This window comes from Adiantum capillus-veneris, chromosome 13 (assembly GCF_014529385.1).
Source record: "Adiantum capillus-veneris isolate H3 chromosome 13, ASM1452938v2, whole genome shotgun sequence".
NCBI lineage: Eukaryota > Viridiplantae > Streptophyta > Polypodiopsida > Polypodiales > Pteridaceae > Adiantum > Adiantum capillus-veneris.
This window is the reverse complement of record NC_140943.1, coordinates 40,941,756-40,968,697: the sequence shown is the minus strand read 5'-3', so window position 1 is coordinate 40,968,697 and position 26,942 is coordinate 40,941,756. Positions and strand designations below refer to the sequence as shown.

The following is a 26,942-nucleotide window of genomic DNA, read 5'->3' as shown; positions in this document are numbered from 1 at the left end:
AAAGCTTATGCCAAACTGTAGAGTCTTTTGATGAAAAGTCTGTCTTTTGATAAGTATACGATAGCTTTCAAAGAGGCGTTCACCTTCTGCAAGGTGGATTCTACACACGCTGTGCACATGTATCTGCTGGGATTATATGAGGATTACTGTTGGGCCTTAATTAAGGATAAAGCCGCGACTGACGTCGAGGATGCAGTAGCAAAGGCTAGGACGTTCCATTTAATAAATGGAGCGAATTATGAGAAGAAAAGAACTGCAGACCATCAATCCGGTGAGGGTGCTTCGAGGAAGCGACTCCGATTCCAACATAAGTCCAAATCACCACCGAGATCTTCTCAAGAGAAGAAGAAAGCCAGAAATGCTTCAGTTGTTGATGCAGTGAAGAAGGGGGCTTGCTTTGTGTTGGCCAGACGGGTCACCAAATCAAGGATTGCTCCAAGAAGAAGAAGACGCAAAAACCACAAGGCCGTCCTTCGGTTCAGATTCACGAGATCTCAGGTAACTCTGATGTTGTTCAAGTTGAAATCCATCATTTAGCGCACAGTTCATGCACTAAGTGTACTTTTAGCACCAAAGTGTTTGATAAGCACGATCTTCTCCGTTTCCTCGGAAAGATCAATGGTCATGACGTGACCGTACTCTTTGATAATGGAAGCAAAATTGGTGCAGAAACTGAGCCTGCGGACGCAAGATAGTGACCATGAGTATCGCGTGAAGATGGCTCGTGGAGTGGATACGGATGTATGGAATCGGATGGTTCCAGACTTGTCGCTCGAGCTAGCTTATTACAAAGAGAACTTGGATTTCCACATCATGCGCCTGGACAGAGCAGATGTTATTCTAGGAATTCCATGGTTTTATGATAAACAAAACTCATTGTATATAGACTATGTACATCACTCTCTTGTTTTTGTTAAGCAGAACGTGCCTCATGTATCTGTGTCGCTTTGTAATCAGAAGTCTGTAAATAATGGTTTTGCAATACTAGTTGTTAGTGCTTTGGAAATGTATAAAGAAATAAAGTCTTCTGATGTTGACTTTTATCAATGTGTACCATCTGCTCGGTTTGATTCATTAGTGCTTGGTACTTCTGTCACTGGATTTTGTATAAATGTTTCATGTTCTTCTGTAGAACTTGCGGATTCCGACGAATCCAACCTTATCCGAGAAATCATGACTGACTTCGAGGATGTTTTTCTTGATGATCTACCTCCTGGCTTGCCGCCTTCGAGAGGAGTAGATCATGGCATTGAGTTGATGGCTGGTAGTCAGCCCTTCTCAAAGCAACCCTATCGGTTTAGTAAAACCGAGGAGGACGAGATTCAGCGACAGCTGAAAGATTATCTCGACAGGGGTTTTGTTCGACCAAGTCCCCGTGGGGAGCACCAGTGTTACTTTCTCGAAAGAAGGGTAACACTATGCGCTTCTGCGTGGATTACAAGGGGTTGAATAAGCTCATTGTCAAGAACAAGTATCCGCTCCCGCGCATGGACGATCTCATGATCGGCTCCATGGAGCATTGTATTTTACGAACATACACCTGCGATCAGGCTATCATCAGATACGGATCAAACTCGAAGATATTCCTAAGACAGGCTTCCATACACGTTATGGTCACTACGAATTTTTGGTCTTGGCTTTTGGTTTGACCAATGCTCCAGCTACGTTTCAACAAATGATGAATGATCTGCTAAGACCATTTTTAGGCACCTTCATTGTTGTTTTTCTCGATGATATCTTGATCTACAGTCGAAGTTTGTCTGAGCACCTGGTGCATATACGCACTGTTCTCGAAGTACTGAGAATTGAGAAGCTTTACGCTAAGGCTTCGAACTGTGAAAGGAGGGGTGAAAAGCTCATCGTAAAGGTAATCTCCTTGTTGTCTGGAATGAGCATCTCGACGAGAGCTTTCGGACACTAAAGCACTTGGTGACTACTGCACCAATATTACACATTGTGGATCCTAGCAAACCATTTGTGGTTGAAACGGATGCTAGTAATTATGCTATTGGTGCGGCATTATACCAGGATAGACGTCCTATTGAGTTTGAAAGTAAGAAGCTTTCTGACGCTGAGATGCGTTAGCCAACGTATGAAAAGGAGCTTTACGCCGTAGTCCACGCCCTGAGAAAATGGCGACACTACTTGTATGGCTCTACGTTTGTTGCATGGACAGATCATCACTCCTTGCGCTATATCTGTGATCAGGGTGATCTCAGAGGACGGAAGGCTAGATGGGTTGAGCTTATGCAAGAGTTTGACTTTGAGATCCGTTATAGAAAAGGATCCAGCAATCGAGTTGCCGATGCACTCAGCAGGATTCCTGAGGTTAATGCCTTGTCTATGGCTGAAATCTCGACGGATTTCTATCTCTCTCTCCGAGGGCTATGTCGTTCCGATGGCCATTTTGGCAAAATATGGAACGAGGTCGAAGCGGGGCATGACTCGCATACAGGCTTGGGTGGTCCAAAGACCCAAGTGAGTCGTGCTAGAGAGACGAGACAGCGACAATATTCCATAAGAGGTGGACTATTGTTCTGAAATGGTCAAGTCTGCGTGCCGAAAATCAATGAGGTTCGAAAAAGGATTTTGTGTGAATGCCACGATGTTCCTAGAGCTGGGCACCCAGGCATCCAGAGAACTTTGGCTTTGGTCAAGCGATATTTCTATTGGCCAAGAATGCGCTCTTACATAGAGAGCTATGTGAAGAGATGCGCTCAGTGTCAGGTCAATAAGGCAAAGCGCCTTAGAAAAGCTGGCCTGCTACATCCATTGGAAATCCCAGATGCCAAGTGGCAGAGTATTTCCATGGACTTCATCGTTGGTTTGCAAAATACTAGTCGGGGCAATGACGCTATTTGGGTTGTGGTCGATAGACTCACAAAAATGGCGAAGTTTATACCAACGAAGTCGACAATAAAAAGCCATGAGTTGGCGGTTTTATTTGTCGATCAGCTTTATAAGCTCTATGGTCTGCCAGAGGATATCGTCAGTGATCGAGATACTAAGTTCACTGGCCGATTTTGGCAAGATGTGTTTGCTCATCTTCAGACGAAGTTGAGTATGTCGTCTTCTGACCATCGTGAGTCCGAGGATGAATCAGACGTTAGGACATGTTGAGAGCCTATGTCTCTCACAGGCAATCAGATTGGGAAAGGTATCTTCCACAGTTAGAGTTTGCCTATAATAATAGCAAGCATTCTGCTACTGGATTTAGCCCATTCATGCTGATGTATGGATTTGAGCCTAAATCCCCAATTGCTATTGGCTTAGAGAAAGTCAAGGAATGCCAAGCTCGTGATTTCCTGTATGACATGTAAGAAATGATCGAATTGACTATCGTATAAGAACGGCTCGTGACCGAGTCACTACTTATGCTAATCAAAAGAGGTCTCCAAGGACTCTAGATGTGGGACAATGGGTCTAGCTGAAGATACCCAAGGATTCCAAGACTATGCGAACAGGAAAGCATTATAAGCTTTCAGCTAGATATTGTGGTCCGTTCTTGATCACAAAGAAAATTGGCAAAGTTGCCTATAAACTGGCTCTTCCTTGGGATGTTAGTGTACATCTAGTGTTTCATGTCAGCCACCTTAGAGTAAAATTGCACAAAGCCGACGTCGTTGTGCCTATCGAGGAAAATGTATGGCAAGATATGGAAACTGAGTATACTCCTCGAGAACCAGAGGTAGTTCTAGATCATCGTACCCATCATTCACGCCAAAAGGCTTATGACGAGTACTTAATTAAATTGGAAGGGTCAATCTGAAAGGTTTGCTACTTGGGAACCAGTGAGAGCTCTAAAAGCTCAGTATCCCCACTTCATTGATGAGGACATCAATGGTTCTTAAGGGGGGAAGTATGTTATGTCCCGCTCTTGGGAGAGGGGATCTAGCCCAGACGTCGTCGGGATGGGTGTCCAATGTCCAGGCGGACGTAGTGTGAACACGGCCAGTGTGGCCGACCATTATAAAAAGGAGGCCAAGGCCTCATTTGCAGTTATCGACCCCCACTGGCAGAGTGCCAGTGGTTAGCCCGCGAGGTCACCTCGAGGAGGTGAGGCCGGGTGGTATGGGACGCTCGGTCTTACAGGTGCACGCCTAGGTCCTCGGACACTGGCCCCAACACAGGGGAGCTGCCGGATGGTGGCTATGGTTGGGTGGTTCGTCCGACGCGTATCTGTAGGCAGTCTGTGTAGCCGGGAGATCCTTTCTCCACGTTCGTTTCACTCAACCATGATATACATGAACTGCCAAGCATGAAACAAAAACCACTTGTGGACACTCGCGTGTCAAAACAACCAGCCCAATCTGAATCCGAAAAAGCATGTAAGTCTGGCGGCAATGATCCGCCCTTGGGATAAAACAAGCCAAGATGTAAAGTGCCACTAAGGTAGCGGAAAATCCTCTTGACAACCTGCCAATGCTTAGACCCTGGGCCATGCATAAATCTGTTGACCTGTGAGATTGCAAACTGAATATCTAGCCTCGTGTTGCATACATAAATGAGGTAGCCAACAGCAGTTTCGTAAAGAGTGACATCAGCAGGATCGCCAGCATCATGTAGACTCAACTTCAAGCCTTTTTCCATGGGAGTGGCAATAGGTTTGGAGCCCTCAAGTCCAAACTTACATAGATGTCTCTATGTAACTTTTTTGACACAAGGCAATACCACCATCACACTGCTTAAACTGTATACCCAAGTAATGATGCAATAGCCCTAAATCTTTCATCTTTAAAGTAGCATTCAAATCAGCCTTAAATTCAACAATATGTCTCTCATTTGGTCTAGTGATCAGCAAATCATCAATATAAAGAACCACAATGAGAAATACATCACCCTCACGCTTTACATACAATGTGCTTTTTGTTGGACTGTCACGAAAGCCTCATTTGACCAAATGAGTGTCAGCTTTCTCATACCAAGCACGAGGAGATTGCTTCAACCCATACAAAGCCTTCTTACATCTGCACACTTTGTCCTCTTGTCCTTTTATAACAAAACCGCGAGGCTGCGTTACATAAACTTCCTTAAATATGTCACCATTCAAGAAAGCAGTAACAATGTCTGATTGATGTACATCCCAACCAAAATGAGCTGCCAATGCACATAGAAAATGCACAGTAGTCATACGACAAGTAGGAGCAAAAGTTTCTTCATAATCTATGCCTTTTTGCTGTGCATAACCCTTTGCAACAAGTCGAGCCTTATGGCGATCAATCTCACCATCCGGCTTGCGTTTCAACTTGTAAACCCACTTCGTACCAATGGCCTTTTTGCCAGGAGGCAAATCACATAAAGTCCATGTATCATTTTCTATAAGTGCATCATATTCTGATTGCATGGCAGCCATCCAATTTTCTGAATTCTGTGCTTCATCAAAAGACAGAGGCTCCTCAACATCATGTAAGCTAGACACAGCCAAAGCATAACAATCTGATGCATAAGATGCATGGCGAGAGCCTGAACGAGTACGACTAGACAAAGGTGCATCCAATTTACTGTCACGCAAAGTGTGCACCAGCCATTTTGGCATACCTCTAGCCTGCTCATATTCAGCCCTTTCCTCATCAAGTACATCGTGTACATCTGCATAAGTAATAGTGTAGCAGGCTACAGTGTCACTTTCACAGGACACACAGTTAGTACAGTTGGTCTAGGCTCGTTCACACTGGACAGACTCTCTGGGCTAGGCAGTGACACGTGGCAGCAGAGATACAGACTGGTCCAATGGACATCGTAACCAGGTCACCACATGGCTGACATTTATGAGGCTGGTGGTACATGTGAGTAGTAGCTGTTGGGTCAGGATTATCATCTTCTTCACATCTGGTCCAGCGTCGTGGTCTAGAGCAGTGAGTCTATACACAGAGCCTTACTCACCATCCCTGCACATCTGAGCCTCGACACCCCGTTGTACCTGAGAGTCATGGGCTGGAGCTGAGTGTGCTGCCACGCTAGAGTCAGTATCAGTTCTTTGAGATAGTCGAGTCATTTGTTGTGGTCTACTGTTGCTGTTGTGTCTCTGTGAGCTCAGTTGTTGTCTATTGTTTCCTGTTTTCAGTCTGTTTTAAGTGAGATTGTCACGCACATTGCACTGAGGAGCACCCACTGTAGAGAGCACGACACACTATCTATGCTACAGGTGCTCTCATTTTGGCGATCACGGGGGGACCTCAACTGAAATCTCACTCTGTGAGGTGTAAATCTTGAAGCTAGTTGGGTCTATCTAGCTTCGCGTACCTTGCCTAGCTTTGCCTACCTTGCCTTGCACTGTTCTCCTCTTGGCTGGTATAATTGGTCTAGTCCTCCCTTTCGCCCTAGTCATTTCTCGCCCTAGTCCAACCAGTCCTCGTCCCTGGTCCAGCCTGGTCTAGTCACTTGCTTGGTCTAGTAGAGTCTAGACTAGTCTTCAGCCAGTTCAAGGTTTTCTTGCCCAAAGCTTGGTTGGATTGGTGGTCACTACATGACACATACAAGGCGGTCAGTCGAGCATCAAAGCGCACTACTGAGCCCTCTGAAGTACTACAACAGAAGACGACCTTTGGTACCTAGTACAAGTCCATCAACCTCATCACCCATACCTCCACATACATCACCCTTTCCTTCATCAGGTTCACATCTTCCAAATCACCTTCTCTAGTAAAGCTCTCTCCTATTCTGCTACAGCAGGCTATTGAGCAACAGGCTCAGCAAGGGGCCATGGAGGCTTTGGCAAGTGTTTTGGCCAAGGTGAACATCAAGTTCCCCACCTTCAAAGAACTCTCTTCAGAAGATGCTGACGACCATGCAAGGAGGTTTGTATCTCTCTGTAGGGGTCGTGGTCTTGATAGAGAGGATGCTTATTTGGTACTCTTTCCATCTACCTTGGATGGCTTAGCAGACAAATGGTACAGCCAGTTTGCAGAAAACCATTTTGCAACTTGGGCAGCCTTAAGACAACAGTTCTGTGCAGCATTCAGGCGAGGTGACTATCAGGAGAAGGTTTTGGATGAGTTGGCCAACATGGTGCTCCAGCCAGAGGAGACGTTTGCAGAACTTATGACGAAAACCAAGTCTCTGGTTGCCAACTTCCCCAGCAACCCGGTGAATTTATGGTTAAGAAGTGGGTAGGAAAAACTCCGAGAGAGTCTCCGACCCGATGCCACTCTGGAGGAGTTCATCGTAGCTGCTACTAGGATAGAGGGGGCTAGGAAGCTGTTCAACAACTCCGCTCACATAGAGACCCCCTCTGTGTTTTCGGAAAGTCCTGCTGATCCATTAACTTCTTTACGCAGGGAACTGGAAGCCCTAAAGTTACAACGAGCTCTTCAAGAGGAGAGATCCTTCTCTCTTAGACAGGAGAAGCCTCCACATCATGAGGCATTGGAACAGATCAAGCGAGAGCTAGCAGAGCTCAAGTATCAGCAAGAGACTAAGGCTACGGTTTGGTGTAGCTCATGCCGCTCTCCAGGGCACCCTCCACAGGAATGCCCCCTTCGGGTTTACTGCCACTTCTGTGAAAAATCTGGACATGAGGACAAGGACTGTTACTACCTCAAGGGATTGCGACAAATACAGCAAAGTCTTGGTCCTACTCTTCAACAAGGGCCAGCACCTACATCCAACATGGTTTCTCCCTGTGGCCATCCACACCATATGCCACCTTTGCTGACAGCCCCTCCTATGCAAGGTATGCCAAGTACTTTTCCGTCATCACCTCAAAACTTCTATGCCTCCACCTCCAACTCCATGCACCAGGAGCAAGGACCACCTCGCCCTTTGACTCGCCCCCATTGAATCGGCCCATTTTGTGTTACAAATGCAGGGAATATGGTCATTACCAAAGCAAATGCCCTCTGCGCGATGGGTCCCCTCCCTGCCGTCATTGCCCCGAAACGAAGGATCACTACAATAAGGATTGCCGTAAAATTCGTGCATCCACGGCTTCGAACCCAAGTCAAAGCCAGAATGAGTTTGCCTTTCCCAAGCTCAATTTGATAGGAGTTAGCACCGTTTCTCAACCGCCCCCTTCTACCCACGTGGTTACCCCTCAAAATAAGTTGCCGCAGTTGGCAGAGGAGCCATCGGGCGTCCTCACCCGGGCCCAGAGAGCCGCTCTCGGTCTTAGCATTCTAGCAAGTTCAACTCCCCCACACGTTCTCACACCAATGGATACCCTGCTTGCAGCTGTTAACAAGACATCCCCCAGTGCCATGAAGGAATCCAAATCTTTGCTCTTCGATATTGATGAAGCCTTTTTGGAAGCACTTTCAGATCTACAAAAGATCAAGGTACCAGAGAAACCACTGGTAGAACAAGAAAAGCTTACAGCAAAGACAGTCTTGAAGAACACTTTTCAACAAGTGTCCCTCTATGACATGTTGCGGCTAGATGTGAGTTTCAGAAGTGACACCCTTGCAGTTATTTAGTCACTTTACCCTGGAGCAGGTCCTAGTGGCAGGAACCTCCCGGTGCGACCGTCAGAGTCCTATATGATATCCAATCCCGCTGCTCCACTCACTGATTATAGAAGCCCTCGCCTGACAGTGTCCATTTTGGGTCGGCAATTCTCGGGAGTGATAGTGGATGGTGGATCTGGCATCAACCTGATGCCCGAGTTCACTATGTTAGCTCTAGGTCTACAACCTACTCGCCCTGCTCCCTTCATAGTTACATTGGCTGACCAACGGACACTATACCGAGTGGGCATTGTGGACAATGTGCCTCTTCAGGTACAAGACTTTACTTTTAACTTGAATTTTGTTGTGGTTCGTCTTCCCCAGGTTGAGGGCAGATTTCCTTTGCTCGTTGGAAGACCATGGCTGCGACACACTAAAGCACTTCATGATTGGGGAAACGATGCAATGTGGATACATACTTCTGGCTCCCCGATGCAACCCATTCTCTTAGAAGGAGGTATGGATCGCGTAGTGCAACAAGTTTCTTTGTCAATGGAAATCAACCCTGAACAAGAACAGCCTACTACACCTGAGGGTCAGATGAGGATCTGTTGGAGTGGTTGGATGCTACGAAATCTATGCCTAGTTATGGAGTCTCTATTCACTTTTTGCCGGAAGACACACCCTCTTCCAATGTTTCCTTGGTGGACGCCTTTGAATTTGGTACGCTTATGAAGAATTATAGAAGCGGGAAGAAATCACCACTACAAGAGTTCACCCCCCTTGAAACATCAGCCTCAGTGGTGTCTGCTTCTGGGTCTGGCGAACTCCCTTCACAGAGCCTAGCCTGCTTAAAGAATTCCCTGCTCTTGATAGTTGTCTTGCTCATGGTACCTCCTCTTGCTCTCCATCAACTACCACTCTCTGTAGCAACTCAACTTTCAGCTCTTGCTCTCCATCAACTGCCGCGCTCTGTAACATCTCAACTTTCAATTAGTGGACCATGGAATTCGTCTGCAACGGAACATGGACTCTTCCGGCCATACTTTGCATGGGTGATTAATAATTGCTATCTGCCACCCCCTCACCCCCTACATTTTTTCCCCTCGCCCCTAGTTTCCATGCCCACTCACCCTCGCCCCTAAGTCCCTTGCCCTCGCCCCTCACACCCCCTAAGTCCCTTGCCCTCGCCCCTACCCACCCCTCCCTTCCCCTTGCCCCTACCCACCCCCTACCACTCACCCTCGCCCCTACCCACCCCTCGCCCCTACCCCCTACTCAGCCCTCCCTTGCCCTCGCCCCTACCCACCCCTCCCTTCCACTCGCCCCTAACCAACCCCCCCTCGCCCCTACCCAGCCCCTACCACTCACCCTCGCCCCTACCCACCCCCTCCCTTGCCCTCGCCCCCACCCACCCCTCCCTCCCACTCGCCCCTAACCAGCCCCCCCCTCACCCCTACCCACCCCCTACCACTCACCCTCGCCCCTATCTTCTCGCATCTCGCCCCCTACCCACACCCCCTACCACTCACCCTCGCCCCTACCCACCCCTCGCCCCCCCTCATCAGCCCTCACCCCTACCTAGTGCTATCTCGCCCCCTACCCACCCCTAGTCCCCCCTCATCAGTCCTCGCCCCTACCTAGTGCCACCTCGTCCCTGCCCACAGCTCTCACCCCCCTACCCACCCCTCGCCCTTGCCAAACATGGCCCGAAAAAAATCCCTGGCTGCTTCTCATCACCCTCTCCCCCGGGTACTTTCACAGTGTGTAACCTCTTGTCTTAAGCTTGAGGAGACCTTCTATAATTTAAAAATCAAGCGGCCCTCTAGCGTTGTTTCCTTGTTCACAGAAGCAGGAGAGCGACACAAAGGGGGAGAGCAAGTTTTCTGTATTTCCTTGTGGCTTTCAAGCATTCACCTCGCAATCATCCTGTTGCTATTAATGTTTTTTTGTTCTGCAATCGTTATGGAGCTTAACCTTAATTGCGGCGTTACTCGGGCTTATGGTCATCCCTCTTTTGGAGAAGAGTGTTGTTGCAATAAGATGCAAGGTTCACCTGTACCCATGGACCAGGTCATTTTTCCTCTCACTATGGTTATCAAAGATAAAGATGCGCTAGATCCTAACCGAGCATATCTCTTTGTAGTGGAGCCTCATTCTGTTTTGCCAATTGGGATTCTTGGACTATGCAATCATACTGGGTTCCCGCCTATTCAAAGGCTTAAGGCGTTTGTAAGCAGTGCAGTGTTTTTAGCCCCGCTTTTGAGGCATGTAAGGTCATGGTTGGGCCTCACACTTGCTTCACGAAAGGACGTACAGATGGGGCACCTACTGGGTTTTTTTCACAGTTTTTTCAGTATTCCTCTCACCGGGACAGTGAGCAGTCTTGTGGCAGGTAACCTGTAGCAGGCTACAATGTCACTTTCACAGGACACACAGTTAGTACAATTGGTCTAGGCTGGTTCACACTGGACAGACTCTCTGGGCTAGGCAGTGACACGTGGCAACAGAGATACGGACTGGTCTAGTGGACATCGTGGCCAGGTCACCACATGGCTGACATTTATGTGCCGTGGGTGGCTCTTTATGGTGGTACATGTAAGTAGTAGCTGTTGGGTTAGGATTATCATCTTCTTCACATCTGGTCCAACCACTAGAGCAGTGAGTCTATACACAGAGCACTTACCATCCCTGCACATCTGAGCCTCGACACCCCGTTGTACCTGAGAGTCCTGGGCTAGAGTTGAGTGTGCTGTCACGCCAGAGTCAGTATCAGTTCTTTGAGATAGTCGAGTCATTTGTTGTGGTCTACTGTTGTTGTTGTGTTTCTATGAGCTCAGTTGTTGTCTACTGTTTCCTGTTTTCAGTCTGTTTTGAGTGAGATTGTCACGCACATTGCACTGAGGAGCACCCACTGTAGAGAGCACGACACACTATCTACGCTACAAATAGGCTGATCTATAACATTTTCCAAAACCCCCATAGGCTGTACATTTGCCTCATTGGAACTTACATTCGTATTTCCACCACTGAAAAGAGGCAACAAAGTGTCATAAATGTCCTGTGAGCTTACATTACTGTCTCTAGTACATGACAGCAAGGGCTGAACAGAATCTTCCACAAACACTACATCCCGTGAAACCAGAATACGTTTTGTTTGCGGATGATACAACCTGTAACCTTTGCTTTCAGCACTATAACCAACAAAAATACATTTGACAGCCTTAGGGTTTTCCGTAAGTGACCAGTTTTTTCTCTCAGCAACACCATTTTGCTGAGGTATACAAGGCACTGTACATTGGTGTTTTATCCCACGATTAGACAGAAATGCATTGAATTCATGAGACATGTACTCCCTCCCTCGATCGGAACGGAGGGTGCCCATAGTACATTTCGAGACATTTTTAGCCATAGCCAGAAATTGTTTGAAGCACATAAAAACTTCGAATTTCGCTTTAAGCGGAAATACCCATGCATGCTTGGAGTAATTATCAATAAAAGTCACGAAGTAAAGGTAATTGCCCAAGGACGGAGTTTGCATGGGCCCACAAACATCACTATGCACAAGCTGCAATCTGCATGTGGCCCGAACTGAACCATCCTTTGGAAACTTAGAACGCTGCATCTTACCCAAAATACAGCCTTCACAAACATGTTTGACAGGTGCTTCAAGAGTCGGCAAAGAAGCAACCATATCAGATTTCTACAAACACAACAAACTGGCAAAATTCAGATGACCAAAACGTGCATGTCAAACTTTTGCATCTGAAATAGCCCTTGAATCTGCAACAGCATTTGCAAAATTTTGTCCAAACTTGTCATACAAAGTGAACTTATACAACCCACGGTACAAAAGGCTAGATGCAACAATTTCATCACCAAAACTAAGATCATGAACTATACATCTGTCATCCACAAATTTGACTACAAGTCCAAGTCTAGCAAGTGCGGATACAGACAAGAGATTCTTCTTGATCCTAGGTACATAAAATGCATCAACAAGTGTGAAGGAACTGCCATTTGCAGCAGTCAACACAATCTTTCCAACTCCCTGAACCGGATAAGAGGCATTGTTGGCACAAGTGACTGAATTCCCATGAGGGATAGACTCGAAAGAGGTGAACAATTCACGATGTGAGGTAATGTGCTTTGTAGCACCACTGTCGAAATACCACACAATTGACACCAGGATTGTAAGTGCACTCTGCGCTAAAAGCCCATTCTGCATCAACATCAGCAACACAGTCTCCTTTCACAGAAGACTCAACAGTGGCTGCATTTGTAGTGGAGCCAACATTTGCAGTGGAACCACCCTCTTTCTTCTTAACCTCTTTGGCCTTCAACTTAGGACACGACTTGATCAAGTGATCATTAGCTTTACAATAATGGCAATGCGTTTTCTTTTTGCCCTTATCACCAGAATTTCCAGACGAATTGCTGTCAGCAGAAGCATTAGGAACATAATTTTTTCCATTCGCAGCAGAACCATAAGAAGTGGTTGTATTGCTGTTACCACCCTTTCTCTGAGAAGCAATAAAAGCCTGTTCAACTGCACGCTGCCTGGGCCTGTTTTTTCTAGAAAGTGACTCTTGCAACAGCAATGTGCATAATGCATCAAACTTGACAACTTCAGGATTACCTTGGGTCATAAGTCTTCAAGTACTAGCAAAAGTCTGGTAAGAATCTAGTAAGGCATCAAGGACAGTCTGCACAAGGGAACTGTCTGAAATGACTTCACCTGCAGAAAAAAGTTGCTCATTGATATCCTTGGCACTAGCAAGGAAAGTGTCCATATCATCTTCCTCATGCATAATCTTCGACTCCAGCTCTTTACGCATCAAAGCAATTTTAGTCTCATTGCGACTTGCATAAAGACCAGCCAAAATATCCCAAGCCTGTTTTGCAGATTTTGCTGAACGGATATGAGGAACAATGGTGCGCTTCACAGACAACGCAATCAATGCATGAGCCTGCGCATCCTTTACAACCCAAGGAGCTTGTTCTGCTGTAGGCAAAACAACTCTAATAGCAGCAATCCTTGCTGCAAGACCTGCAACATCCTCAACATCGCTTACATCCTCAGAACCAGGACGTACATCAATGCCCTGCACAATATTCCAGACGCCCTTTGACACAAGAATGTGTTGCATCATATAAGCCCACATAGGATAATTGTCCCCATCCAACCTGTCCTCAGTAGCAAACATCTTAAAGACATCTGTGTTGTTGTCAGCCATGGTTAATGATACACCTGATGTGAAAACTGCCCGAAAATAGGAGAAACGGAGCGGGAACAACACGTGCTATAGAAGACTATAAGGCACCTCTTATACAGAAATCGGCATTGACAGAAATTCTGCACAAAATGACGAAATTGCTGTGCAGACCTGCCCTGTAGTGGTAACGGAGGCCGAAATGAGCCCGAATCAGAAATATTTGTGGACCTGCGAACGCTCGCCAAACCTCACCGTAATCAGAGAAAGTGAGCACGCGTGTGCTGGAGCAGCTCGCGACTAAGCCCGAGAGGACGTAACCTGCTCTGATACCAATTGTTGGAATTAGGGTTGCAGAGAAACGCACACAGCTTGGAGAAGATGAAGGAAGCTCAAGGCACACAATAGAGAGTGTGTTACTTAGTGTGCAATGGAAAGAGAGATAGCCCTAAAGTGATGGGCGTATATACAATGCTCGGGGAAAAAAAAACTCCTAAAGAGGGAAAAAAATGCCCCGGCAGTCCTAGTGTGTTCACACACATCACTACCACATGTATATGGTAACACGATCAATTTTCTCATTCCAAATCGGAGCTCTTGATTTCCTGGGTCGTTGGCTTCCCAGAAGAATCTCATCCAATAAGGAGTCTCATTCCAGATTGGAGCTCTTGATATCCTGGGTCGTTGGTTTCCCAAAAGTATGTTATCCAATAAGGAGTCTCATTCCAGATCGGAACTCTTGATATCCTGGGTCGTTGGTTTCCCAGAAGTATCTCATCCAATAAGGAATATTCAGTGGTTGGCACATCACAATGCAACACGAATGCTCACATATGCATGTTACAAGACATAGAAACATAAAGCCGCCGATGAACACTCCCCCCGCAAATAACCATCCAGGTACCACTGCTCAGACTTCTTAATACTCCCCCCGCAAATAACCACAAGGGCCCGGGCCATGAGTATGAACAAGCATTCTCAAACATCATTTCTCAATACTCCACACGGGAGTAAAATCACCAATCATTGAAACCAGTATTAAAACCAGAGTCAAACAATTCAAATCAGCACTAAGACAGGTTCAAAAAAGATACAATCTATTTCAAACAAATTCCAAACAAGATCACTAAAGAAGTTCTCAAACAGAACTCAAACTTACAAAGCAATCTCGACATTAGTGGAGCTCGAAAAGTCGACTGACTTTCCATCCTGGAACCTGTAACAAAAATTAGGATAAAGATTTCTTCCATAAGTTGACTGCAACATGGTCCATAAGCTCTTGGACAGACAATGTTTTTGTGGCGGTGATAGTAGTCCCAAGACATAGTAATCACACAAGACCTCCAAGGTTGTTAGCTCGGGAAGAGACACCTGATGAGAGATGTCGAGCAATTTCAAGTCGTAATCTGCCAGGGTTTTTGTGGCAAGCATTTTAGGATATCCCACTCTGCCAGAAGCTACTAGAAACCATATAACTTCAGGCAAAAAAAAAATTGAAAGCTTGCCAAGTCCTTGGAGTGTGCAACTTGGTAGCTATAAACATCAACCACTGCATGGCATTGCCTCTGAGAAAAACGATAGCTTGAAAAAAAAGTTTTGATCCTTCTCTGCAAGCGATCTTTATGGCTTATGCCCTGTACATGAAAAGCTTCAAACTCAAAATCATCTAGACCCAAAAGCACTAGTGTCCATAACGCTGCCAACGCGTTTTGCGAAAATCCATACAGCCTATCAACATAGAATCCAAGATTGTCTGTATAGTCTGCCACATCATCATGTCAACGCAAAATCTGGAAATTCGAGCTGCTGCCACGTCATCACAGCCAACGTGAATTGCGAAAATCTGTCCGTACGGCTGTCACGTCATCAGCTCGCCACGCAAGACTTTTGAGTGTATATGTGTACCGCCTTTACTTCTAGTGACTTGGGCCCCCATCGAACGGGGTCCCATAAGTTGGTAAAACTTTAATGAGTTTGCCCCACTCACCGAGAATCTGTAAGTTGGTGAGAACTTTTGCTAGTTCTGATTCTTCTAGGGTTTAGGCACCTCGATCGAGATCTCAGGGTTGGCTCCGTTCTTCAGTGACTTGACACGCCAGCAGTTTGTGACATGAGTTGCAGTCAGTTCTGGAGTATAATGATCCAGCTGGTCGTTGGATGGTGGTTCGATGTACAATCAATGGCTAGTTTATGAATTTGGTGGTGTCTATTATTGTGGAGCTTCAACAGGGTAGCAATTGGAGGATCCCTCCGCCACCATGCTACAACTAAATCTATGGTCACGCTCGGCGGTGAAAGCGTGTTAACATGCACAAAAAGTTATCCCGGATAATGCACATAAAGCCTCGGGGCAATGAGTTGTTTTGTGGCATGAGATGTCTTCTTATCTGTTACAGACTTGGGCACCCCAAGTCACTTGGGCACCCCAAGTCGGAAATCTGGCACGACACACAAGAGAATCACTTAAAATACTTCACAACTTTGTCACACTATAAAATTAGAGTCGACACGGCCCGGCGTAATTCCGTGTCCAGAGGTATTGGCCCCACAATCTGGCGCCCCCTTCGATATTTATTTTTATATTAATGCTTGAGCAAAGTACAACTCCAAAGGGACCTCTGCTCTCAGAGTCTGCATCCAGATGCTCCAAAGAGTGAGGCCCCAAGGGACTATTTATTCTTGCAAGGGATGCCCCAAAAGGAGAGCCCCAAAAGCAGTAAACTCAAAAGCAGTCAAAACCCAAAAGCATCTGGCCTAAAAACTGCCAAAAAGCAGCCATTGCAATTGGTAGAAATCCGTATAGCCTGCCATGTCAGCATGTCAGCACTTTTTGCGGAAAAGCCGTACGACAACCACGTCAACATGTCAGCGCAGATCGTGGGAATCCGTACTGTCTGTCCACGTCAGAATCCGAAGAGTAGTGCCACATCATCATTTTGTGACATACCCTCCTCTTGAAAGAATTGTAATCGCCCTCGATTACACCTGCAAAATCAGACATAAGCCATAAACCCGTTCAATAGACACTGACTCTAAGTACTGACGCACTAGACGACACCAATCCAGCACTTGTACAAAGACGACAGTCACATCACCTCACCTTCAAGTCATATCACATAGAATCAATTCAGATCTACGACCATGATTCTTGGCAACGTATTTAGCAATCGCATCTAGATCCGCACCTGATCTCACTGATGTCGAATTAACTAATCCTATATTGCAATCATGTCCATAGATTTCTCGAGACCGAAATGCTACAATCATTTCGTCAATCATTCCATCTGCACTCAAACACAATCATGTGTGAGTAATCATTTGCGGGAATTCCAATCCATCAATCAGATATTGAACACAGTGTTTCAATCATTCAGTTCTAGTTGTGTGGCCATCTCATCCCTCGGGAACTCTTGATGCATTCACGATAGTTCCATTCAATCATTTATCATGATTCAAAATTCAGATTCTTATTGTTATCAAGTTCATTCTGGAGCTATCATTGCTCCGAATTCATCATCATCTCCTTCTCAATTTTCACCTGTTATCTGTTCACAAATAGCAAGTTCTTCCAAAAACATTTATTTCATACATAAATCAGAATCATCTTCGGAAATTCCTATTTCAAAGTTCTTCATTCACACACTTAATTCATACTGAACACTGTTTCAATCATCTAGTCATCTCATCCGTCCAGAAGTCTTGATGCACCTAGATCCTTGTGTAGCCATCTCATCCCGCAAGAACTCTTGATACACTCACCACAATATCCAGTCATCTCATTCATATGGGAATCTTGATGTACTAGAATCATTCATCATCATCATTCATTCAAATTTCAAACAAGTGCAGAGTGTAATTTAGGATTATGGCAAACATTACATGTTTCAATTACGTGGTGATATTGAAGATGCCAAGCATGTGTATCAACAACTCCAAATCTTAGCTGACACACGTTTATTGTCTGCAAGTGAACCGACAGCTCTTAGTCAGGCCCGGGTGTGTCAGCAACATAATGATAAACGAAAATTGAACAAATGGAAGACTTGTGCTCGCCATCGAGCGTTTGTGGATAAGGGATGTGCCTCAAAACATTCTTTTAAGCACTTGCATCATTCAAGGGCTTCTCAAACTATTAAGCGGGTTATGATCCGACCAAGAACTTGGACACCCTCAAAACATGAGCTTGCGAATGCCTTGATTTCCCATTTTAGGAATGTTTTTGTCGCTCCCCACGCCGCATCTGCTGAAGTTCTAACTTCTTCATGCACACCAACTTTTGCTATCTACAGTGAATTCAATCATCTTGCCTCATGATGCTTTAGCCATGGAGGCAAATTTTACAGGAATATAAATTGCACTCAGTACTGCTTGCTCTCGGACGATATGGTTCGCCTGGTTGGGATGGACTCACTGTGGAATTTTTTATCTCATTTTGGGAGCCTCTAAAAGAACCTTTACTCTACATGATGAACGTTGTGTGGGCAAAACAGAATTTGTCGACGTCTTGGAAAGACGATTTGTTAAAGTTGTTGCCTAAACAAGCGCTTTGTGAGCAGTTCTCGCATTGGCGACTGATTACTCTTAAGCCGGTTATATATAAAATCTTGGCCAAAATGATTAGAACCGTATCAAGGAACCTCTTATGGCAGGTATCCATTCCGCACGATATGGCTTCATCCCTCGTGTCACAAGACGGAGCACCACGTGCCAATAGAAAAGAACAGACTGAACACACTTTTAGCACTTCAATAACAACTGAACTGAAAGAGAGAGACGACACGCGACATGGACTGGCGGAATTCCATCCCAGAGAGTATTGGCCCCAAACCTTGGCGCCCCTTTCGGTATTTCTTTATATTGCATCAGCACAATACAAGCCAGTACTACCCGCTGCCGACCCCCTGTTGCAGCCGCTCCCACCATTGCCGCCCCCGCCCGCTGCTGCTAGCGCTCCCGCCCGTTGCCCCCCCCCCCCCCCCTCCCCCGGCCCGCCTGCTCCTTTTCCTCCGAGTTGCATCCTGCAAATCGGTACATACAACATTGACTCCGTTTTGGGGCAATGCTTTGCGTGCCTAGTTACAGATTCCGCCTGCCATCCTCTTCTTACGCCACAGCAGTAGACACAGATGGAGGCTCCAGCTTCGCCACAGAGGGACTCGCCTGAAGCCCCTTCGCCCGACCCCTCTGAGCCCACCATTCGACTTGCTCTTTCGCCGACAGAGCAAGCGAGCCTTGCCGCAGAGGTAGAGCGTTTGCAGGCGACTTCGGTCATCTGCAAGGTTCTCGGCACCCGACCTAGCAGAGGAGAGCTGCGAGACCTTCTCCAAGCCCGCCTTCTCGCAGAGGTGGGCAAGATCTTGGATGTCCAGATTCTCGGACGGGGGTACTACCAGATCGAGTTCGAGACCTCCGAGATGGCCTCCAAGGTCATAGCTATGAGTCCACTGGCCATCCGAGCATCACGCGCCCACTTTTGACAGTGGCGACATGGTTTTGACCCGACTTCGGATGTGCTGGTAGAGGAGGCAGACATCCCCATCTCAGTCTGCTTTCCGGGTTTACCGAGGGAGTACCTTCCACTTCTCTCCAGGATTGGCTCCGCCGTCGGGACCGTCCTAGAGACACCTCGTACGGCAGTATCAGTAGCTGCCAAGGCGGTTGGCATCCCTTCAGTTCGAGTTTTGGTCAGAGATACCCACACGCTCCCGAAGGTCATCCTTCTACCTCGGGTGAGTGGGGGTTGGTTTAGACAGAGTGTGGAGTACTCGGGTCTCTCGAACCAATGCTTCATTTGCAGACAGATGGGCCACCTAGCGAAGGCCTGTACACGGAGGAGGCCACGACCTGCACCTCAGCCTCAGCCCCAGCGTGCCAAGGCTGGGCCGCAGCCACAGCCAGCGGCACAGCGCACAGATTCAGAGCCACCCTCCGAGCCTGGGGCTCCAGCGGAGAAGGGGTGGCAGCAGGCCCGTGGCCGTCGACGCCAGGGGCCACAGCGGCAGCCTGGCACTCAGAGTGGCCCTCAGGTGCCTGCTCAGCAACAGTGGGTTCCCACGGGGAACCGCTTTGGTCCTCTTGAGCAGGAGGAGCCCCCTACGCCAGCCTCCACCTCCGCTTCACCCTCGCCAGCCGCCCCACCTTCAGAGTTCCCCTCCTCCTCCTCATCCTCCCCCCCGCCCTCTGCTCCCGTCCACTCCCCACCTCGCCCCCCTGCCTCTGTCGCCCCACCCCGCTTCTCTTTCTCTCCCCCCCCCCCCCCAGCTCCTTCTCCCCCTCCTCCTGCTTCAGTACCACAGTCGACTCAGGAGACTGGTCCCTCGCCGGCGGCTAGGAGATCTCTTGATAGCGCTTTTGCCACGAGTCGCCTAGCGAGAGAGGGTCAGCCCTTCTTGCGGCCCCCTCTGCAGATTCAGACATCTTCCATTGCAGCTATCCCTCGTGGTCTGACGAGCATTGACCTCCGACGCCCCTGGGATTTCTTCGATTACGGGTTCACTCGCTTTCTCAGCGATTCCGCAGCAGACCACGAGGCAGCCTGCTTCAAGGTCCATGCTTTGTTCCTCGCCGCTAGGGGGACAGAGGCCTTGGACTTAGCAGTTGGTTTCTCCTTCCCCCTCTGTGGTAGGACCGAGACAGAGTGGTCCCTCGACTCAGTGGTGGGATGGTTGCATACACAGGTTCTCGAGTTCTCTCACCACATGGGAGAACTTGGAGTTACAGATTTGCTGCAGACTTTGTGGCCACTGGCCAAGTTTGCGGTGACACCCCCAGACTCAGCAAGATGTAGGCACATTGTGGTGTACTTTTTTGCTGATACGCAGTGTTTGCATTGCTATGTATATATTCATGAGGACTCCTGGACAGAGGAGGTTGCTTTGCGCACGGCTCGCTCTGCTTGGGCTTGGGCTAGGCATTCACTGCAGTCTCGCATATCTAGAGGACGCTCGGATGCGGATTACTCCCCATCCAAGCCAGCCTCGAAGATAGCCCGTCTTGCTGCTGCGGCAGCATCTGTTCTCTCTCGCTCCCCATGAGGATCGTCTCGTGGAACGTGCAGGGACTAGGTGGGCCCCAGTTTCAGCGACAGCGGGGCCGATTGCGTCAGGAGCTTCAGCGTTGCCTTGTGGGAGGAGAGATTGATCTCCTTATGCTTCAGGAGCACCATTTGTCTGAGAGCCGCATTCGGCGATGTGGTCAGATTTTGCGTGGACGATATGATACCTTTTGGTCAGCTGCTTTTGGACCTGGAGGCATCCAGGGTGGGGTATGTATGACTATTGCGGACTCATTGCAGCAGGCCATTGTGGGCAGAGGGATTATTGTGCCAGGCAGGGCTCAGTGGATTACTATGCAGGTTCAAGGTGGCCTTGTGGGCTTCCTGAACATCTATGCGCCCAATGTGGCGAGTGCTCGTGTAGAGTTTTGGTCACAGATTGTTGAGTCTTTGCCACAGGTTGACCATTGGTGTGTAGGAGGGGACTTCAACATGTTGGAGGACCCTTCTGACAGGATCGGAGGCAACCATGCTACTGTGCATGGAGTCGAGTTAGCAGCTTGGGAGAGGTTGTGTATGACTTTGAGGGTCTCGGATACATGGCAGCATTCTGGCTTTGTGAGGCCTCCAGAGAGTCTTGCCTTCTCTAGATCGGACCGCAGAGTGGGAGGAGTGAATCTATCGCGGATAGATCGCTTCTACACTAGTGACCACTTCAGTGACTTGGGGGGATCAGTGGGCATCCTGGCAGGGACATCCTTCTCTGACCATGCACCAGTGATCCTCACAGTGGCAGACAGGCAGAGGAGTGGGAGCACGATGCTTCGCATCCCTGAGCGGGTCTTGTTGGACTCAGCACTCAGAGAGAGGATAGAGGCTCTCTGGAAAGAGGGCATGGACAGCCAGGCTCTTCCTGCAGACAGAGTGGCCTTAGGCCTAGCTCAGCTTAGCCACTTTTTCCTCCAGGAGTCTCTGGCTCGACGGGCTGCAGCGAGAGAGGAGGAGCAACGTCTCAGACGAGGCATTGCTTCACTACAGAGGATGCAGGAGCAGCATCCAGACAGTCCATGGTTGGACGAGCAGTTACAGAAGGCTCGACAGGAGCTTGCTTGCACAGAGGAGAGGCGTCATGAGTTTGCCTTTCACCGACAGGCATCTCAGTGGACTCAGGTGGGTGACAGAGTGACAGGTGCTTTTTTTGAGACAGTGGGACCTCGCCACTCGCATGCCAAGGTCAATCAGTTGAGGAGACTCGATGGGTCAGTTGTTTGTGAGCCCGAGGATATGCGTACAGTTGCTACTGACTTTTACCGTGAGTTACTGTCGGCTGAGCCCCAGTCAGAGCGACAGGATGCATGCAGGGAGCAGGTTTGGGCACAGATGCCTTGTCTTGTGACTGAGGAGATGCGCCAGAGGCTAGAGATGCCTCTTCAGCTTGAGGGACTGCACACGGCTCTTAGGGCCCTCCCTCGTGGTAGCTGTCCAGGTGAGGATGGGCTGACTCCCAGCTTTTTCTTGGAGTACTGGGACCTGCTTAGCCCAGATCTTTGTAGTGCCTTTCAGTACATTCTGCAAACAGGCGTGATGCCAGATAGCATGAGTGAGGGCCTGATTTACCTCATTCCAAAGGAGGGTGGCTCCTTGGATGAGATTCGACAGTGGCGCCCCATCACCATCCTCAACTCAACCTACAACATTCTTGCCAAGGCTCTGAGTTTGAGGATTCAGCCACTTTTGGAGAGCCTTATACATGGGACTCAGACAGGTTTTGTCAAGGAACGCAGTATCCTTGACAACATCTTCACTTTTTGGGAGGCTTCTGCCCTTGCACGGCTCCGTGGGGAGGACCTTGTGATTCTTCTTCTCGATTTTGAGAAGGCATACGACAGAGTCGACTGGGACTTTCTAGAGGGCACGCTACGCAGGATGGGCTTCTCAGAGGCTTGGATCAGAGGGGTGTCAGCTTTGTACAGACAGGCTCACAGTCAAGTGCTTTTGGCAGGAGGTAGAGGTGAGCGCTTCATGCTCACACGATCGGTCAGACAGGGTTGTCCTCTTGCCCCCTTTCTCTTTCTGTTCTATGCGGAGGCGATGAGCAGATTTTTGGTGTCACAGCAGGTTGGTTTGAGGGGCTTAGCACTCCCTGTACGAGGAGATGAGCTTCTGGACACTGAGTTTGCCGACGACTCAGCCTTGTACTTAGAGGGCCAGGAGGCCAATCTACACAGATGTGAGCATGCTTTGGAGACCTTCTGCTGTGCATCGGGCGCACTGATCAACTGGAGAAAGACACTTTGGAGACCTTCTCTTGTGCATCGGGCGCACTGATCAACTGGAGAAAGACAGTGGCTTTCTCGGTTGGCAGTGCTCCTGTGCCAGATTGGATGCCAAGAGAGGGTTTCAGGTGGCTTCCCCCAGGGACTGCAGTTCGGTACTTGGGTTGTCAGGTTGGTTTGGACTTGTCCCCCGAGCAGCAGATTGCTCCTCTTCTCCTGTTCATCAGGAGAAAGCTGTTACATTGGATCTCAGCACGACTTTCGCTGGCTGGTAGAGTAGTAGTTGCCAACCAGGTGCTGTTGGCGACTATGTGGTACATCACTTCTTGCTGGATCTTCTCGAGTTCTTGTCTCAGCCACGTTGAGAGACTGATCAGGAACTTCCTTTGGTCAAGTCGTGACACTCAGATTGCCCGAGCCAAGGTGGCTTGGTCGGTCATCACACTTCCTTGTTCTCAGGGAGGGCTTGGGATCATTGATCCAGCACAGCAGAGCAGAGCCCTTCTTGGGAAGTTCGTCGTCAGAGGACTTCTTCCAGGCGAGGAGCCCTAGAAGGAGTTCTTGCTGCAGAGGCTTCGTGCCAAGGTTCCTCAGTCAGGAGGCCCTTGGCAACCTTCGACCAGATGGATCTTTACAGAGTTGCGCGGAGTTGGTTTGAGCAGGAGACTGGAGGACCGTTTCGCTGTGAGTTTGCTTCGATCTTGGGAGCTCTTATGGCGTGGCCTAGAGCAGAGACAGCCGACGTGCACGGACGAGTGCCTACGGCAACCCCTCGTCTGGAACCCCATGGTTAGCACTCAGAGAGGCCACTTGGTTGGGAGTCGGCCTCATGTTTCTTGGGGTCCCATGGCAGCAAGTCCAGCGCGCTCTCTAGGTGACTGGCTAGAGTTCACAGGTTTGTCAGAGGAGGTGTAGGGTTTCTAGCTACAGGGCATGAGAGTGGTGCAGAGCATGTGTCAAGACATCTCTGAGTGGCTCACGCCTCTCGAGCCAGTAGCAACCAAGTGGATGGGAGCCTTCACACGACTGGAGGTTCTCATTTCAGTCAGGGCATGCTCAGAGACTGTCCCAGCCCTGTTCTTCGAGCTTCAGGGTGGGGGACGATTACAGCGAGTTGCAGTAGAGGCCCCGCAGGTAGCAGAGTGTTGTTTCCAGAGGATCCGAGTTGTGGGCATCTATGGGAGGACTTGCGTCATAGACCCTGACCCAGCAGCTCTTGAGACTGGACACTGGAGGCTATGGGCTTGGGAGTGTTGTCCACTGGCACGAGTACAGTGGGATCCTGGTGAGTGGCTATGGAGGGACCCCCTCTCTTCTGCAGACCGCCCAGGAGTCCCCTTCTTTCAGTACACTGTTCGGCTTGGACGTCATATATTTGCAGCACAGAGAGAGGCCCGCCCCACTGCAGCACGTCATTGGCAGGAGGAGGGCCTCACAGTCGAGTTCTTGGCAGCCTTTTGGCAAAGGCTGTGGGACTCCAGACAGCCCAGGCGCGTCACTTTGTTTCAGTGGTTGGTTGCACACAGAGCCACGGCAGTAGGGAGTTGGCTTGTGCATGGTGGTCTCTCGGTCGCATGTGCAGCATGTGACAAGTTGGTGGAGAGTCAGCGTCATTGTCTTTGGGACTGTCCCTCGGCCCAGCAGGTGTGGCTACGAGTTCTTCGGCTGATGCCTGCTCTCTCCACTGCTCGACAGTACACTTGGGGGGCAGCGGCCTAGTCCACACTCACCGGCCCGGCACTTCAGTTTGAGCTATCTTCCACCAACAGGATGATAGTGATGCAGGGGGGGCGACCTACACTCGAGCCTGCTACAGAGCTTACTCCACAGGAGTGGTGCAGTGAGAGAGAGGAGTGTTGGGAGCTCATCAGTGGCCTGACACTGTGGTTCATCTGGCGGGCCCGCTATTTCCGCATCTTTGAGGCTCGCCCTGTGCCACCAGCAGAGATTGTTCGTGACTTTTGGCTAGAGCTGATCCATACTCTCAGAGGACAGCTTGAGGGACTACAGGGTAGCTCCGACCGCATGCGGGAGCGCCACGAGGCTTTCCTTCAACTCTGGCGCCCTGGGCCTTTTTACACCATAGTCCACGGGGTGCTCAGATGGCACTACTGTCCACCTGTGTGGCTCTTCCCTCCTCCCATCTCTTGATTTAGCCTCATTGTATATATGCTGTTTTTTCATTGGGAGAGTCTCCCCATCATGCTTGTTGTAGCCCTCTCTTGCAGAGGAGGATGTAGCCCTATGGACAGTTTTCATTAACTAATAGAAGGATCTTTTTCTCGGAAAAAAAAAAATTACAAGCCGGTACTCCAGACTCTGCACCTTCTCTAGGAAGCATGCCAGAGAATGAGCCCTAACCTCATATTTAAAGGTTCTTGGCCTGAAAAGCAATTACAGTGAAAAGCCTTCAAAACTCAAAAGCTTCTGGTCCCAAAAGCAATGCCAAAAGCTGCGAGCGTAATTTACGGAAATCCGTACAGCTTGCCACGTCATCAGCCAACGCAAAACACGAAAATCCGTACCATCTGCCACGTCATCAACCAGCGTAATTTCCAAAACTTTCATACAACTGCCACGTCATCAACTTTGCGTGAGTGTGTGTGAGTCTTGCTTTATTTTAATCCCTTTCTATCACTGGGGCCTCATCAGAGGGTCCCCATAAGTTGGTAGGACTTCTTCTTCTTCTGCTACTTGTTCTTCTTAGGGTTTAGGCCCCTCGGCTGGCATCTGTAAGTTGGCTCCATTCTTTAGGCTTTGACAAGTCAGCAGTTTGTGACATCTCCCTTTCTTGAAAGAGAGTAATCGTCCACGATTACAGCATATCTGCAAAACAACTCAAGTGAGCTCAAAAAAAATTTCCGAGGGTCATTCCGAGGGACATTCAGTTTGCTCTTTTTGTGAAGGAGTTAGCTTCTCCTTTCGGCTCTTTTGATCAAGGAGTTAGCTTCTCCTTTCGTCCAGATCGGAACTCTTGATAGTCCGGCGTAGTAAAATTAACCATCACACCCAGACCGTAGTGATCTTCCACGAGTGTCTTGATGCACTAAAATTACATACCCAGGCAATCTCATCCAATCAGGAATATTCAGTGGTTGGCACATCACAATGGAATACAAATGCTCACATACACATGTTACAAGACATAGAAACATAAAGCCACCGATGAACACTCCCCCAGCAAATAACCATCCAGGTCCGGGCCATGAGTTATTCAACGACTCCCTCATCACTCCTTCCGCAAATAACCTAAAAAGGTCCGGGCCATGAGATATAGAGGCCGTTTACAACCAAACGCTCCCTAGACCGCAGCCTGCGTCGTTTGGAGGTGTTGAGAGTAACCACTGCTCAGACTTCTCAATACTCCCCCCGTAAATAACCATGCAAGTCCGGGCCATGAGTAAAAACAGCACTTTTCAATCATTCAATACTCCCCGCAAATAACCACAAGGGTCCAGGCCATGAGTATGAACAAGCATTCTCAAACATCATTTCTCACCCTCCACACGGGAGTAAAATCACCAATCATTTCTCACCCTCCACACAGGAGTAAAACAAGTATTAAAACCAGAGTCAAACATCTCAAATCGGCACCAAGACAAGTTCAAAACAGATACCATCCATTTCAAACAAATTTCAAACAATATTTTCTCAAACAAAGTTCAAAAGTATCTAACCACAAAACAACTAGAGAGTTCATTCAGGGTTTTGTTTGGACAACCGAACTTTGAGGATCACTGGCTTGCCCTTCTACATCACGGTGATGGTTCGGTTTCGAACTTGGAGAGTCGCATCATTCTTGTCATGCCAAGGCATGCCTGTCACGTGACACATCCAACCCTATGTGTCCGTGGACAAGCTACAGCACGACAAGGGTTCAATCAGTCCAATCAGTCTAGATTTAGAAGTGATCTACCACTTTTGTGAGTCTATTCGTAGACCGTGCATGCCCAGTTACTTAGTGTAGATGCATATCCTCCGGTTGCACACAGCATGATCATAAGCATTCCCATTAGAATCCATCAGAATCCTTCAGGGGAATTTTCTAGTGCATTTAGCCTATTTTACCTATTTTTGA

The 26,942-nt window shown here is 48.4% G+C and overlaps 1 protein-coding gene across 6 annotated transcripts in view; it reads right to left on the bottom strand.

Annotated features, from left to right (window-relative positions):
* The window catches only part of LOC147443858 (SEC-C motif protein), a 137,479-nt gene that overhangs the window by 84,831 nt on the left and 25,706 nt on the right, over positions 1-26,942 (bottom strand). For 5 of the 6 annotated variants that reach the window (XR_015189988.1, XR_015189989.1, XM_086526671.1 and 2 more), the window contains exon 2: positions 16,780-16,878. The exons of the other annotated variant lie outside the window; for it this stretch is intronic. Coding sequence is in view for 3 of the 5 variants with exons in the window: in XM_086526671.1 (XP_086382797.1) it covers positions 16,780-16,878 (99 nt within the window). In the remaining 2 variants the exon portion in view is untranslated. The remainder of the gene's footprint in view (positions 1-16,779; positions 16,879-26,942) is intronic. 6 annotated transcript variants of the gene reach the window in all.